General features: G+C 35.6%; 1 protein-coding gene across 1 annotated transcript; it reads left to right on the top strand.

Moving 5' to 3' along the window:
• Nucleotides 1–2,259: 2,259 nt before the first annotated feature.
• Nucleotides 2,260–11,638, top strand: LOC112500298 (NADH dehydrogenase [ubiquinone] iron-sulfur protein 8, mitochondrial). Its single transcript, XM_025103748.1, has 8 exons — nucleotides 2,260–2,412; nucleotides 3,426–3,513; nucleotides 8,290–8,343; nucleotides 8,441–8,532; nucleotides 8,615–8,728; nucleotides 10,170–10,237; nucleotides 10,326–10,437; nucleotides 11,160–11,638. Exons 1-8 carry the CDS (start codon nucleotides 2,359–2,361, stop codon nucleotides 11,253–11,255), a joined length of 678 nt encoding a protein of 225 aa, XP_024959516.1. The 5' UTR covers nucleotides 2,260–2,358; the 3' UTR covers nucleotides 11,256–11,638.
• The last annotated feature ends 5,231 nt before the right edge of the window (nucleotides 11,639–16,869 follow it).

Genomic DNA, 16,869 nt, shown 5'->3' with positions numbered 1-16,869 from the left:
GGGGGGGCAATGGTGTTTCCCCTGTGTTCGAAGGTTTGTGATCGGTTGGGAGTCGCTTCAACAGAAGAGACTCAAGGAGGAGTAAACCGGTCGACAAAGGGGCGGGGAAGAGGTTATGTGTATTGGGGCAAGTTCAAATGAGAAGCTAAACATTTTGCGATATTGCGAGAAATTTGTAATCATATATGATTACACATACGATACACAAACTTAATCATATATGATTAAACACATGTTGCATTGACAATACATAAACTCTCAATCATATATCATTAAACACATCCAAATAAATGTAATCATATATGATATTAAAATTTTTTGCCCGTCCGCAAAATGATTAATTTTCACACATTCTATTATTCATGGATTTGGTCATTCCATCACAACTGAGAAGAAATTCAACCTCATTTCATTCTATTTTCTCAAAAAGACAAAATTACCTTCTTATTCCCCACTTGATTTACTCATACCTATATGACCTCCATCTGACACACCGTTCCAACCACCACTTATTTAAATCACCATCATCCATCATCGATTTGAATCACTGCCAACCACCATCCGACCTGAACCATGACCGACCACCACCACCAACCACCACGATCTGAACCATCGCCGATCTGAACCATCGCCGACCACCATCGATCATGAATCATCGGTTTGGACACCGTTATAAAAAGGGGTTTGGTCATTTATCGTTTATTCATTCTAATTCTGAAGCTACATTCTGCAAACCAAACAGACAGACTTCAAATCATTTTACAAATTCCATTCCGATTTATTCCAACTAAATGCACAGTCAAATTTCATTCCAATTCCTTCACAATCAAATTCCATTCTTTCAGAAAACATTCTGCGAACTAAACGCCGCCTTAAATGTTCATGCCGGGTTGTCCACACGTCTATTAAATCCATGAGACCCTAAGGATAACAATAAGAAAAATCACATTGATCGAGAAAAATAGACGTTTACTTAGGACGTGTTTGGTAGCGAAAGGGAGTAGAGTGGACAAGACTGGATGAGCAAAAAAGAGGTAGACGGGTGACACAATAATGAAAAGTGACCAGGTTTTAATTTAACAGAGTAATTTAACAATTCACTTATTTTGTTTCATGCCTATTTTGGTGGGACATTTTTTTTGTCATCAACGTCCTGTCTTATTCGATTTAGTACCGTGTCAAAGACGAGACAATCAAATTTTGTTGTAGGGACTATCCGTACATCGTTACTCACAGAACACCTCATTTCTTACCCCTTTCTTATTCATATTTCCCGATAAAAGAGAGGGTATGGAAAATGTTCTAAAAGACTCGTCACAACAACTATCGTAGCGTGCCGTTGCTTAAAACTTGTGTCTGATGCCACATTAAGCCTGTGACATGCTATGACCTAATGCTCGGTTTTTGGACCATATATTTAATTTTTCTTACCTGTTTTAATAACTTACTTGTTAGTTTTTAACATACAACCCTATTTAAATTGTTTAACATCATCGACTAATAGTAAAAAACAAATGTTCATATATATATATATATATATATATATATATCTGATATAAATAATTACTGTCATAAGTTACGTCTTGAAAAAACGTCATAAACTCACTATGACTTCTAAGATTCGAGCATGCCTCACGGTCTGAATACAATGGTTAGAGAAGAAAAAAGAAACAAGTGTTTGAGATTGCTTATTTTAGGCGTTTTTTGACTTATTTCAGTCTGGCACCGGTGATAAGCTAAATGCTAGTGTTTGGATGAGAACAAATAAAACTGCTTATGCCGGTGCCAAACTAGTAATAAACAGTTTTTGATAAGTTATTCATTCCTGACTTATGAAAAACTGCTTATTACCAGTTTATCATTTTAATCCTGTTTTTATTAATGTTTGTTAATTATTAATCTTATTGATATCAATTTTTGTCAAAGATATTATTATAAATGATGAAAAATAATTTTTTTACATGTTAAAAAATCAAATAAGTTAATAAGTAATCCCAAACACTCCCATAAGTCAATAATATAGAAGACTGTCTTTTTTGATCATTTTATATATATAAATAAAATTTGCTAAATACTAAAAAACAACTTATCAACTTATTATTTTTTGGTACCAGTATAAATTAATCTAAACATTTTTTATAAAACTCCAATTGAATCCGATATGAGTTAATAAGGATATTAATAAAAAAACATAAATTATTTAAAATACAACCCTCTGGATACAACTTGTTCTAATGCTATGCGTGTAAATTTATAAGCCCCGTCTTATTGCACTGAAGCGAAGACCTACTCCATAAACATTGGGGAGAGCCAAAGAGACCATCCATCCATCCAAATCATCTCAAACAACTTCCAGAAATGGCCGCCATCTTAGCTCGCAAGTCAATCTCTGCTATTCGTTATCGCCAGCTCGTAAGATCCAACTTTTTTCTCTCACGCACAAAATTTATACGAATTGAATTTGTTAGGGTTTTGAAATCATTATATATCCCCGATCGGAGTTTGTTTTGGGTTTTGATGGATCCAATCGTCGTAGATGGATTCAGTTTGTTAGGGGTTTGAAATGATTTTGTCGAATTATTTGTAGGGCTGAGATGAAACTGATTTAAGGCCACTGGCAATCTCCGGAAACGTGCTACATTGTTTATTTCGATTCGTTATCTGGAAACGTTTCTATGCGCCATATCGTGGTTTTTTCTGCCTTAATATGGTGTAATTCTATTGTCGTTAAGAGTTTAAGGTAGCATTTGTGCTGTATTTACGAAAAAGAATGTGCCATTTTTGTACGGAGGAAGAAGCATGATTTATTCTAGTCTGTTAAAGGTGTCCATACTTAACAGTGAGTGCTGAGACCTTTAACTTGTTCAATTCTAGAGGGATAAAAAAGCAAATACTGATTGACTTTTGACGTCAAATTGCCTGTTTCAACTACAAACCGATTCGAATTTTAATATTTTGTGAGAAAAAAGATTGATAAATGCTTGAATTGGATTCGAATGAGTCAAACTATTTTACTTTTCAAGTTAAACCCTAGTGATGCTTCAGAGCTGCCCTGATTGATTTATTCCACTATATGGATTGTGGGTGTTGAATTCTAAGTTGTAACCTGATCCATGTTAACCTTCTGTTTCAGAATTAATAGATTTAGATTCTAGAATTCAAGTTTAGCTTCTTTTTAATAGAAAAGTCGGAAAAGCATATCCGAGGGCGTGAAACCTTTTTGTATGCCCATCGACGTACCCCTGGTGATCTGTATTCACTGGGCAAACATGACTGTAGAATTTGAACATCATACTGAGCAAATTTCAAGCATTTGAACACTACAGAAAGCATTTGGCTGTAAAGCTAGGTTCTATTTCTGTTTTTTAGCAACGTAGATACTTTTAATCATTTTCATGATTATCTATATCTTCTTTTTATGCCAGGCTTTGGCTGGACAAGTGCTGCAAGGCCCTAACACAGTTTCTGGTGCACGTTCATTTGCAACCAAACACTCCTTTTCCACTGATAAAGGTATCGCTTATGCTGTTAAGTTTCTATCTTACATGATCATGTTTACAACGCATAAATCGATATGTATAACCATGCATGCCATTTTAATGAGAAAAACAGATATATGCTTACTCTTATTGCTTTTGTGATCAAAATTGGTAAAGATATTAACGAATGAAGGTACTTCATACTCCTGCTAATGGCTTTCACTTGCATTGGAAATATCCTTGGTAATGTAGAAAGTAGAATGCTGTTTGTATGTTATCATTCGTTCTTGATTGTGTCTGTTATTACATGCATGCAATGGATATTGAATTATATCACATGCTAAAATGCACTCCCTTTGTTCTCTAGAAGTTGTCATCCTTTTACTCATTTTGACACGGTTCAAGGAACGAGGACTTGTTTTTCCTGGAGCAAAGAGTGTATCTGTTGGCTATTCTTTTAATGTTTATTCCACATTTAGATATTTTATCAGCCATATGTTGTGTTCCTCTTGAAAGAATTTACAAAACTTTGTTATCAAACCTTTGGCTGAACTACTAGTTTGTGTTGCAAGAACATGGTGCATTATGGTTTAGTTGTGTAGTTTCTCAGTTCAGTGAATGTTTCTGCATAGGATCAAGAAAAGGAAAAAACATAAATCAATCATTTTTAATTGTTGTTCTAAACATTAGATCCTTGTTGAAGGAAGTAGCTAATCTAACTCTTAGCTTCTGGTTTGGATTGAGGTATTAAACCCTTTATTTGAAAAACTTATCAAACTCCTTTCAACGGAACGCTCATGACATTGTTCATTTGTTTGAATATTTGTCAGTGTCAAAAGTACTGGCCAAAGAGGGTGCTAAAACGGGCATAATACTTAAGGTTAGCAAGGGTAGGTAATGGTTAGATCTGTGGAGTAAGTGGTGTTATCAGTTGTGTATTCAGTATTCACTTGAATGTTTGGAAGATTGTATTTAGTCGATGTTGGCTGAAAATTGACCTAAAAATTAATAGGTAAAGGACGTAATTGAATGGGGTTCACTCCATGGTTTTAAATCCTCCAAGGTTAGCTTGCTGAGTTTTAGAAAATAGAGTAACTTAGGGTTTCCATATATCTCTACACCTGATTTTCAGAAAGATCAAGTGTTAATCATTGTCAATACATGTATGTGATCCTCCATCTTAACACAGTTACTTGTGCTTGGTATGGTATCACAACAATGAATGCAATGTCATTTTATGCCTAACATCACTCATAAGCATATAGATAACATTTGCAGTAGATTTAACATCAAGGTAGCGTTTGGTATGCATACTCGATGGGATAGGACAGGACTCGACAGGACTAATTGTCTGTCTTATGTTTGGTATGACTAGAACAGGACTGGAATAATTGTTTGTCATGCGTTTGGTAAGCTGGACATGACAGGACAAAATTGTTAAAATGACCAGATTGCCCCTAAATGCTGTTTAATGTTATTTTGCATCATATAATGATTGTAAATGACACAAATCAACCAAAATATATTTATATAATTACATCTATAATATTTACATTATTTTCTAAATTTGTATACATGATTGTAACACAACAATTGTAAAAAACGTACATAATGTAAAAATATTCCAACACAACAATTGTAAATACGTACATAGTTTAAAAAAATTCCAACACAATACACAACAATTGTAAATAACACGTGCCATATCATTATCAAAAGTTTAAATATTCGAAGACAAAAATTGGAAATAGTTGGAGCCTTGGAGGCGTTTGTTTTAGATTTAGGTTAAGAATTAGAAATAGTTGGAGGCGTTTGTTTTAGATTTAGAATGAGAGTAATCTTGTAATCTTTCATTTACCCCCATGTTGTTCCACCTATTTTGGTGGAACTAAAAAAATTAAGTTTTGTCCCATGTGATTTTTGTCCCATGTCATACCAAACATGGGACTATTTTTCTTTCTCCCGCCCCGCCCCGCCCCACCTAGTTTGCGTACCAAACGCACCTTAAAGGTTTGTAAATGTCTCTTTTATGTAAATTTCAATAAAATGTTAAATTGGTTATGACATGGAACATAAAACAAAAACGCACACAATCTTTCGAAAGTAGTCTCTGGCCTTAGCCGCACATTTCTAATTTCATCTCCATCATACATTGGGTTGTTTTTTGGGTGGAAAATAAATAAGAGAAGTTTTTAGGCACTTGGGAGAATGGAACTAGGAAGTTCTCTCTGTAAATTTTTTAGGCAAAAGTGGCTCCTTTGACAAATTTTCTACTTAGAGTATGTAGGAAAGAGAGTGATAGTGTACCCCCTAGGGAATCACTCTTTAATAGGGTGCTCAGGGGAAGAAGGTGGATTGACCTTGTTATTTCAGAACAATTTCTTGTGATTAGTGTAAGTTGGGGGACAAAGTACGCAGAGCGAACATACTATTTATGACTTCTTAGCCGATAATAATCAGTGAAAGAGGTGAATGTGGGCAGACAAATCTTCCTCGTCAAGTTTGAAAATCTTGCCAACTTATGCAACTGGCCCAGCCCTTAGTTGTGTCTGTATGATGTGCATGAAGTGTTCTACTATTGGGGTACAGTCAGCACACTGTCTTTTACAATACCTCAACTGTAGGGGTCTTTTTGGTTGAAGTACCATGGGCATACGGCTTATGGTTAGTCTTCCGCTGATGTCTATGTCTTACCCCTATGGATATGGTTGTGTATGGTTGCACCGTGTAGGTCTAGGCTAATGCCACTTTCTTCAATTTGGCCATAGGGGTATGATATTCATGGATACAACAACGAGGCTATGTTAACCTTGTGTCGAATGATCTGTTTTCAATCTTCCCCCCATTTCATTACTTCTTTATTAATGTTGAAACTAGTGCAGTCTGTGTAAAATATATGTTTAGCAACAGTCTCTCTTTGGCATTACTACTCGAAGGAATTACTACTCACAATCTGTGTAAGAGGATCCTCTTGGCATCTCCTATATGTTTAGTGGGCATGCAACTGTTGCTTCTCAATATATGCATGATACTCAGCCCAACGAGCTATCTTTGTCATCATTGCTCTCATGGCATCTCATTGTTCGAGCTGCATCTCTCTGATCCTATAGAAAAGGGCATCCTTGAAGGCCGTTTGGGCATGACGTCTATGTTGTGTCCTAGAACCCGCATAAACAGGATTGGGCCCTGACTCATCCTGAAATAACCTGTCATCCATAGGGTCGTAATTCATAACCCTCAACGTAGTGGCCAAAAGTGCAATCCACGCTGCTTTCTTCTATTTGAAATGACTTCCGTCTTGAACATTGAAACAGATCATTCCACAGTTTGACCAGTCAAACACTTTTGATTTTTCCCCCAACTTTTCATCTTCTCTTTAGATTATATGTTGCCTGGCTATCAATAAAAGGCCCTCAAGGACTCCAAAAGGGATGGAGCAGCCTCGGCAAGCTACAAACAAAGGGAATTGATCCCTTTTTTGTGTTGAAAAACGAGCCATAAGTTCCACCAAGAAAGAGATACTGGATCTGTCTAACTTCATCATCAAGGCATTCAAAATAATGATGTGCTGAGTTTGTGACACTTGGGGTTCGTCCCCCACATGTTTGTTGACATTTGGAAAACCATTTTTTCATAATATACTTGCCAAAGGACCTACTCCCTGGTCATGACCTCTTTGGCTCTATCGGGTTATGCAAAATCCCAAAGCATAACAAGAGCAACAAATTGCAAATAGTACTCATGAATGATGATAGTGTTCTTCTGTTAGTTTGCGTTTCTTGGTATATGGGAAAGAGTCATCGAGCCTAACAACCCAAAACCATGTCCTTAGGGAGTAGGGACACCGATGAAAGGATTATAATAAATCCATTTACTTTCACCTTTAAAGTCCAAGTTCCTTCCTTTTGCTAAAGCTGATCAATCAACTCAAAGTTGTTGGAACAGTTGGTTTGGAAATCTTGCCAACTTGTAGCAGGCCTTAATCATACCCTTCTGTGTGCATGAAGTGTCCAACTACCGGGCCCTGTTAGCAAACTGTTTCTCATGACACCTGAATTTTAGGGTATGATTTTAGTGAGGGCATCTGTAAAAATACAGCCGTAGGTGCAAGGTTGGCATGTTATTTCCGATGATACCTAAACTGTAGGGGTATGGTTTTTAGTGAGGGTAGAACTTTTTTACAGACTTCTGGAATGTGCCTGTCCGGTTACGGCTGTGCATGGTTGCACCAACTGTAGGCCTATGGTTATGCCATGTGGATTTTCCTTGCGTCAGTTGTAGGGGTACAGTTTGCATGGTAGTAACAACCATGGTGATATGTTATTGGTGGAACAAAAATCACGGAGACACGACAGGATATGTAAATTACTAAACTACCCATGTCAATTTAAAATCTTAAAACCTTCTGTAATTCTTTCACCAGCCTACCTCACTCTCACCAGTCTTGTCTAGTTTTGTCCAGTCCTGTCCGTGTACCAAACGCACCCTAAGGGTATGTATTTGTCGAATGATCAGATATCTTGATCTTCTCACCATCTAAATTGGTATCCATCTAACTTCCTTGCTGTTTTATGTAACTACTTTCTGTACACTTGAAACAAAAATACATGCTTTTATAAAGAATCTCTTCCGTGATCATTTGAGACACACGATAACATAGTTGAATTAATGTTTCTTCTGAGTCTTGTCTTTTGTGTCTGGATGTGTATCCACATACAACCTTGAAACTCCATCTTCCGAGATGCAAATGTTCTATGTTTTTGCGTGGATACATTTGGACTGAACTTGATTTCTTCCGTGCTAATCACAGATGATGAAGAAAGAGAGAAGCTGGCTAGGGAGATCTCAAAAGACTGGAGCTCCGGTACTTCAGATGGAATTCTTTGCCACTTTTGTAGTTTTTTATCATATTCTTTTTTTTATGCAACTTACGGTCCTAATTTGTTGCTAATCATGTTCAGTGTTTGAGAGGAGTATAAACACGCTATTTCTGACTGAATTGGTTCGAGGTCTGTCTCTGACTCTCAAATACTTCTTTGAGCCAAAAGTTACTGTAAGTGTTTGACATTAATTGCTTTAGTGCCATTGCTTGGTTGTTATGCAGATACTAATTACTTAAATGGATTCATATGCAGATAAATTATCCATTTGAGAAGGGTCCTTTGAGCCCTCGTTTTCGAGGAGAACATGCCCTCCGACGTTATCCAACTGGAGAGGAGCGTTGTATTGCGTGCAAACTTTGTGAAGCTGTAAGGTTTACTTTCATTATCGTATTCATAGCCTTTTGTTAGTTGCATTTTGAGCATGCATTCATTTAGTTTATAATTGCAACTTTCCATCATGTTTAATCATTTGCATGTAGTTTTTATGTGGTTTTCTGTAAATTTTTGTTTAATCGGGGAGGTATTTTGGTATTTTGTGGTTCTTGTTTGGGTTTTGACAGGCATTTTTTCTGCACATGTCAGTCTTTTCCTAATATTTTTGATGGATTAACGGCTTATTTTGCATTTACAAGATTTTGGAAAAAAAAGGACTGGATTTCGTTTATATACAGTTGTTTGCATTTCACTTTGCATGAGCCTGTATGATCGTTTATCATGTTATACAAAAGGTTATCATTTTCTATAAAGTGATTTGATGATCCACCTATTTTACATAACAGGTCACAAGTAATGTGGCAAAATGAAGTGAGAACACTTGAAATTTCTCTCATTTCATACCTTGAAGGCTTGAAATGAAGTGCGAAGTGATTCACCTATTTTATACCTTGATAAGAGTCCTGAAATTTATTGCTTCACTTGAATTATCTGGATACATGATATTTACCGAAGCTTATTAGAGCATCTCCAACAGTTTCTTCGTAATATTTCAAAATGGAGAAGCAAAAGTCAAAATCTCTAAAAAATTATAACTCCAATGGGTTTTCTGTTTTAGAGATTCCGACATTGATTTTATAAATAAAATGTTTTCAATAATATAAAAATGTTGTCTCTCTTCTTCCATTTTTTTTGGCAAGTTAGAGCATCTCTCGAGATTCCGCATTTGGAGAAAGCAGGAGAGAGAGAGGGTGAACTTTCCAAAAATAATTACCTATGAAAGAGAAATTACTTTTTGTTGCTTCTACCAATGGGAATCCTTGAAATTGAATGTATAAGAGTGAGAAATATTATTTTATGAACGGTTTTGAATATTTTAATAATATAATTCATATAGCATTCTCTAAAATGGAGAAGCAGTTGGAGATGAATATAATTTTTTTTTGGAGATTTTGTCTTTAGATTCTCCATTTTAGAGAATCCGTTGGAGATGCTCTTAGGGAGGTTTTTTCTTGGAATAATAAAAAATTCGTTCTCTCTCTCTCTCTCTCTCTCTCTCTCTCTCTTTCTCTCCCACTCCATTTAATTTTGGAGGGTTCTCAAAATTTGTAGAATTTTTTCACTCTCTTTCCTACTTTCTCCATTTTGGTCTTTGGAGAAGCTGGTGGAGCAAAAAGAGCGCATAAAGCGCCAAAATCTCTATTTTCTTCATTTTGGAGGAGCTGTTGGAGATGCTCTTATTAGTTCTACATCCTGATGATCACACAATTATCTCATTCTGATTTATTAATCTTTAGAATTGTAGTTTGCGCTAGAGTTCTTTTTTGTTGTCAAAATTTTGGCATTATCTTATCAATTATTCGTTGTGTATTAGATATGCCCGGCTCAAGCTATCACTATTGAAGCCGAGGAACGAGAAGATGGGAGCCGTAGAACAACAAGGTGAAAATAATGCTTGCTACTCTCTCTCCTTTCCTCTCTCCCTCCCTCCCTCCCTCTCTCTCACACACACATTGATTGCATTTCACAGGTATGATATCGACATGACAAAGTGCATCTACTGTGGATTTTGCCAAGAAGCATGCCCCGTTGATGCGATTGTTGAAGGGCCCAACTTTGAGTTTGCTACCGAGACTCATGAGGTTAGTGTGAATATCCCGCTCTTACTATATTAGTCCCTGTGTGATTAACTTTTCGAACCATCGTGCTTGCCAACATACAAAAAGATAAACTATGCACATAGCTGCAGAGTCATTTGGATGAAAGTTGGCAAGCAGAGGCGTTTCCAGAAAAAATTTCGAGCAGGGCACAAAATCATTAACATGATGTAAAATAAAACAAAACAAAAAAAACAAAAGATAATTACAAAAAGTACGATTTAGTTAAAAATGACGTATAAGTGTTTTTTTCGCAACACCCAACTGGTTTTTCCTTTATTTTTTTTTGCCACTACCAAGAATTTAAACAAGAGCCTAAGGGATCCGAACTTGCGACTTGTAATGCCAATATGCAATGACGCTACTGGTATGCTGCAACCACTTTTTGCTAACTTAGGGGGAGCATACATTAAATTAAAGCGGTGCATCTTTAAGACCCCTAGTTCTTTTTCCATTGTGTTGGGATGATAGAGCAGGGGCCCGCGCAGCCCTCGGCCATTACTGGATCCGGCCCCGTTGGCAAGTAAGATGGGTATATTTGCATTTACATGTATACTATTCATCCAGAATACCCGTTCTTAAAGAATGTAGTGTTTACTCTACGTTTTTGCAATGATGGTTCGTTTGCAATAGAAAACCAAGTTGATTACGAGAAAAGTTGATTCGTTAATCCTGTATGTCTGACCAAATTATTATTGTTATTATAGGAACTTCTATATGACAAGGAGAAACTGCTTGAGAATGGGGATCGGTGGGAAACCGAGATCGCCGAGAATCTAAGATCCGAAAGTTTATATCGATAAACGGGGTTCTGGGTTTGTAATCTTTCGAGAATAAAGTGATCTGCCGTCGGTCATGAAGATGGTTTATTCTGTAATATGTTTTGATCTCGAGGTTGTAGAAACCGTTGATGTCAATAAAGACTGTTGTGGTTTTCTAAAGACGTATACGAGCAAATGGACTCGTGTAGGACGTCTTTGACTCCTCGGTTCGTACCTCTACGAAAGGTACGGGCGGCTTTTAAGGTAAACTCTACATGTTTTGAGTTGAGCAGTGTCAGTTAGAAGTTCATGACCCAAAAGTAAACATCTACTATTTGGGAAGTTGTCTTCATATATAAAAACTGAGCACATACAATTTCATTCTTTTTCATGTTTTAAGAGGTATTTAGATGTGCTTTCTTTTTTCAAATATTATTGCAACTTAAAAATGTGTTCAGTTATTTGATTAAAATTAGGAATAGTTTGAGCTTGACTCCAAAGGTCAAAAGTACCGGGAGGCCTCAGGTTTAAATCCAAGGAGGAATAAAAATCCTTTTGTGGCCACGGAGGTTCAAATGCGGTGACTCCAGGTTATCTGCAAAACATGTGGTTGTTCAGGGATTAGTTAGCTTGCATAGCGGATTGGATATTCAAGTTAATAAAAAAAAAATTTAGGAATAGTTTTAAGTAGGGATATATATGGTTTGGATTGATTGGGTTTTAAACATTTGAACAACCCAATCTAATATTACCTGGTTTGAGTAAATCTCAACACAACCTAATCCAAGTAAAACTACAACCCAACCCAACCCAACTTAGACAGTGCGGGTTGGGTTGGATTGTTGGGTTGAAACTTTGGTATATAATTTTATAATTTAGCTAATCGTATGTGTTTAAACAAAGTAACATCAAAATTAGAAGATACAAAAAAAGGCTAACAAACTCAAAAGAGGTTGAAAGTTCATGCAAATAAGAAGGTAAGTTACAGTTAAAATTATAATATAATTTTTGAATATAACTAATTATGGGTTGGTTTAATGTTTAATTTACATATATTAACTATGGATTTAACAATCACATTAAAATCATGATATAAAAAATTATTGGGTTAGATTGTGTTCAAATTATCCTAATCCAGTTTCAACCCAATAAATTGAATTTATCCTAATTGATTTTGGTTAAAATTTATTTTGTTAAATTAACATTTTTTAATATTTGATTATTGACCAAATACCAGGTATAAAATCACGTTAGGCATTGAAATGGATTTATATAGAAGAAGTTTACTCCTGCAAAAACGTACATTTTGAGATGAAGTACTTAAATTATCTGCTTTTTCATAAACCTGTCATAATTATTGCCCCCAAGAAAGGCTAACAATATTCAGATTACCAGTAAAGACCACCTTCTAAAAGGTCAGTAGTTCAAATCTCACCAAAGATTAACAGTGTATGAGTTTATTTGCCGTAAATAAATATTATTATTTTAAAGAGAATTCCGTAAATGAAGGAAAGGAGATGCAATCTCCCAACTTGCCCGGTTTCTATGGAAAAGAGTTATATATAAGATCAAACTGTATCCTATCTTTTTTTTTTGTAAGGGTGTCCGGGCCAAAGCCCGACTAATCCCCGGCAAATTTGGAGGCTAAACATGGCCCCACTTAAATGTCGCCAACACTCCCCTCCCAGAGCTCGAACTCGGGTTCATGACTATGCCATGCCCAAGCCTTTACCACTAGGCTGGAAGGTCTTTGACACTGTATCCTATCTTAACAGGTAATTTCTTTTGTTTGATCTCAAATGATCATGGTACATTGTGAACCCAAATGATCCAATATACAATGGGTTGTCTTGGTGAAAGGGAAAATTGCTATTATATTATTAAACCCTACACTAGAAAAAAAAATCAACAACAACAAACTTTTAACGGAATTTACAACGTATTCGGTTAGCCATACACGATTGTTTGTTAGTGGCTAAATGATAGAAAACAACTTATTTAGAAAGCCAATTTTTTTCTCCAAACCTACTTCTTCTAATTAAAAACATGCTCCTTCCATCTATGAAAAAACCATCTCAAACAAAAACCTTCTCAATCTATACAGACAAATTAATCCATACAGACAACTTTATTTATACAAGCTTAGTGGAAAACCAACCAAACAACCCCTACAACACTTAAACTTAGTTTTTAGGACATTCTGATATAATAGTTTTGAGTAAGTGTCCTAGAAAAAAGCTAACAAGACTTTTAGGTTGCTCAAGTACGTCTTAACAACTTTTTATAAGGACAACACTTGTTAAATTGTCGAATTTTGTCCTCACAACTTATTGTATTATAAATATAGAACTAGTTAGGTTGTTCAACTTTGTTTCGACTACTTGTTATAACGTCTTTGCCTAAAACATATATTTGTTAGACCTACAAACTTAAAATTTACATTAAGCAGGGGGGGTAAGATGAACGGGGCTAAGTGATCTGCCGAAGCTGTGGGATGTAAAAGTACATCGGTAGGGAAGCGTTCCGCCTTAGAGTGAAGCACCTGCACGAGCAGTAGTGAACGAAGCGAAAGCGAGAATGTCGGCTTGAGTAACACAATCATTGGTGAGAATCCAATGCCCCAAAAACCTAAGGGTTCCTCCGCAACGTTCGTTCACAGAGGGTGAGTCAAGGCGTAAAATCAGGCTGAAAAGCGTAGTCGATTCCTGTATACTACCCTAAGATAACAAAAAGTCAAAAAGTGGTTGCAACTTACGATAACATCATTCATGTAATACTATAGATTGCAAGTTCAAATCCCTTTGCTTCTTTTAATTTTTTGGTAACAAAACAAAAACGATAAAAAAATCTACTTGGGTGTTAACAGGAACCCACTGTATGTCATTTTTGACGAAACCGTATTTTTTATAATTAATATTTGTTTTATTTTATTATTTTTATATCATGCTAATTATTTCTATGCACCGACTTGATTCTTCTGAGTCTGCCACTAAGGGAATGTTTACTTACAGGTTAATGAGCTTAATGCTCTAGACACCTTATTCGTTCAGCCATACAGTACTGTTTCTTTACAACTTAAACATTATGCTATTAAGCCAAAATGGCTATATGGAATAAGCTAGGATCCCTCATTTGTCTCCATTAAGCCATCTCAAACAAATTGATATAAGAAATGTTCTAGAAATAATCCAATCCTATCTCTTTATCTCTGTCAAACCCATCAATCTCCCGTCCCTCAAACAGACATATCTTTCCAAACATACGAACTTAATTCAAACAGGAAAACTTAACTCCTAAGTATTCTACTAAGCTTTTTTGTTATAGTATATCAACTCTATTATGATATTCGAGAGTTTTTATAATTTTTTTTTGTTTGTAAGGGTGTCCGGGCCAAAGTCCGACTAATCCCCGACAAATTTGGAGGCTAAACATGGCCCCACTTAAATATCGCCAACACTCCCTTTCCAGGGCTCGAACTCGGGTTCATGACTATGCCATGCCCAAGCCTTTACCACTAGGCTGGAAGGTCTTTGACGAGTTTTTATAATTTTGAAGGCTAAAAGTGGAGTCATGAAGGTAACATTTATGAGAATAGTATTTCTCTGCTACAAAATATGCATTAAAGAGACAAAAGCATATGATTCTATGTTGCCTTTTTCAACACAAATAAAATTCAGAGACAACATGAGCATATGAAGATTCTATGACCCAGGAATAAAATCTTTTCCTTGGTACTCAGAATCTTCTCATTATGCGTACGGATGTTCTAACCTCATCTATATACATATTATGATCTGTTTGTTAGCATTTTAACGAACTTAATAGGATTTACAGTTTATTCAGTTAGTTATATATGACTAGCTTATTTGGTAAGCTTTTAGGAGAGAGCTTTATGTAAAAAACTAAGTTTTTTTTCTTCCTAAACTGCCCTTTCTATCTACGAAGAATCCTTATCAAACAAACACCTTTCTAATTTATACAGACAAATAAATACACACAGACAACTTTATCCATATAAGACTTAATGGAAAACCATCCAAACAGTATCATCATCAGTCATCACACAATCAATATCATTTTTAATGTATGATTTAATTTTGATATAAATAGTTCCATATAGATGGTGTGTGATGATTGAGGAATTGGCAACTTTTATAAGTTAAAATATGAAGAACTCTATTTGATTACTTTTCAGAAAATCATTTCAGGAGAGAAATGAGATTTCAACATATATTTAGAAGATATGGTTCAACTCTAGCCGACGTGGGACTCCAACATGCTATTTCCAATGTAAGCTAGAGGGATAAAAATTGTACCGAAGTATAAGAGGGGGCTAGAGAGACATATCTTATCCCAAAAGTCGAGTTAGTGGTAGACATTGACTCTGATACCATGTCAGAATATGCGGAACCCATCATATTAATCTCTTTGGGAGGAAATAAATGAGTATTAGAGTCCACATCAATTAAACTTGAACCATTGTTCTTGAATATATGTTCAAACCTCCATTCTCTTCAAAAACTCATTTGGAAAGTAAATCAATCAAGAGACTTGACACTCTAGAGCAATATGTACTCATCTGACCCCCTCTACACAAATGGAAAAATCTCTGTCCGTCTAGCCTCCGTTGCAGGGGGTGTGTTAGAATCCCACATTGGCTTAGACTCGAACCATTTTTCTTAAATATGCGTTGAAACCCCGTTCGCTTTTCAATGGCATACATAAACTGGATTCCTATTTGCTTTATAGCCCATCATTAAACTCTTATCATAAGGCATACATAAAGTTCAAAGCAGGAGGTCAATTTCATCAACTTGTTAGATGGACCATAACCACAAAAATCTTTTGGAGATATAGATTCATAAATGCTACTTTATATGCAATGAAGTGATGAATCCACATATAAATACAAAGATGCATCTTCATCTTGCTTTGTATATAGTTTTAGTCATTGTAAAGATTCCTAAAAAAAAGTTACGTCACGCATATTTTGTGTCGGCATCGTTGCAGCCCCATTATCAGGTGGCCAAGATCCCTTACATGTGGCTTGTGGGCAGTTTACTAAGTGGTTATAGTCTTTTACGATATAATGTTGTTTACCAACATCTTTTACTAGTAAATGTTGCTGACGGATATGGTGACCTGGTAAGAATGAAGAGACTTAGGTGGATTTTGTTTTCTAAGAGGTGCTATAAAGTCTGAAGTCTGATTTCACTTTTGATTCATAAGAGGTGGTCCTGAAGTCTGAAATCTGGATCAGTAAAATTGTTTGTTTTTACGTCTGAAGTCTGAAGTTTGAATCGGTCAAACTAGTGAAAAAATATAAAAGATAAATAGTTTTTTTTTACAAAAGTATAAAAAATGTATAGCTTTTGCTAACAAATCTCTTCCAACCTCCAAAATATGAATCATGTGATAGAGGACGGATTAGAATTAAGAAGTATTAAGAAATACATTTACCACTTTAAATTTCAGAGGACATTTAGAGCTTTTAAGCTCTTATCTATACTATATTATAATGCATTTGGCTAAAACTCTTAAAAACTCTTAAACTCTTAAAACTCTTAAACCCGTTCATCCCTATCCGATTTCATCTCATAACTAAATYCGTGTAACTAACTGCAGATAAACACAATCAAATACAGGATAAACATCT

This window comes from Cynara cardunculus (assembly GCF_001531365.2).
Source record: "Cynara cardunculus var. scolymus isolate 2C chromosome LG 17, CcrdV1, whole genome shotgun sequence".
Classification (NCBI taxonomy): Eukaryota; Viridiplantae; Streptophyta; class Magnoliopsida; order Asterales; family Asteraceae; genus Cynara; species Cynara cardunculus.
Note: the sequence above shows the minus strand (reverse complement) of the source record. Positions and strands in the feature narration are given on the sequence as shown.

Bases quoted from the DNA above. Each gene is read 5' to 3' on its own strand.
- LOC112500298 (XM_025103748.1), top strand. From the start codon at position 2,359: ATGGCCGCCATCTTAGCTCGCAAGTCAATCTCTGCTATTCGTTATCGC. The intron at 8,344-8,440 runs GTACTTCAGATG...AATCATGTTCAG, and splicing joins CTCAAAAGACTGGAGCTCCG to TGTTTGAGAGGAGTATAAAC. The intron at 8,533-8,614 runs GTAAGTGTTTGA...ATTCATATGCAG, and splicing joins TCTTTGAGCCAAAAGTTACT to ATAAATTATCCATTTGAGAA.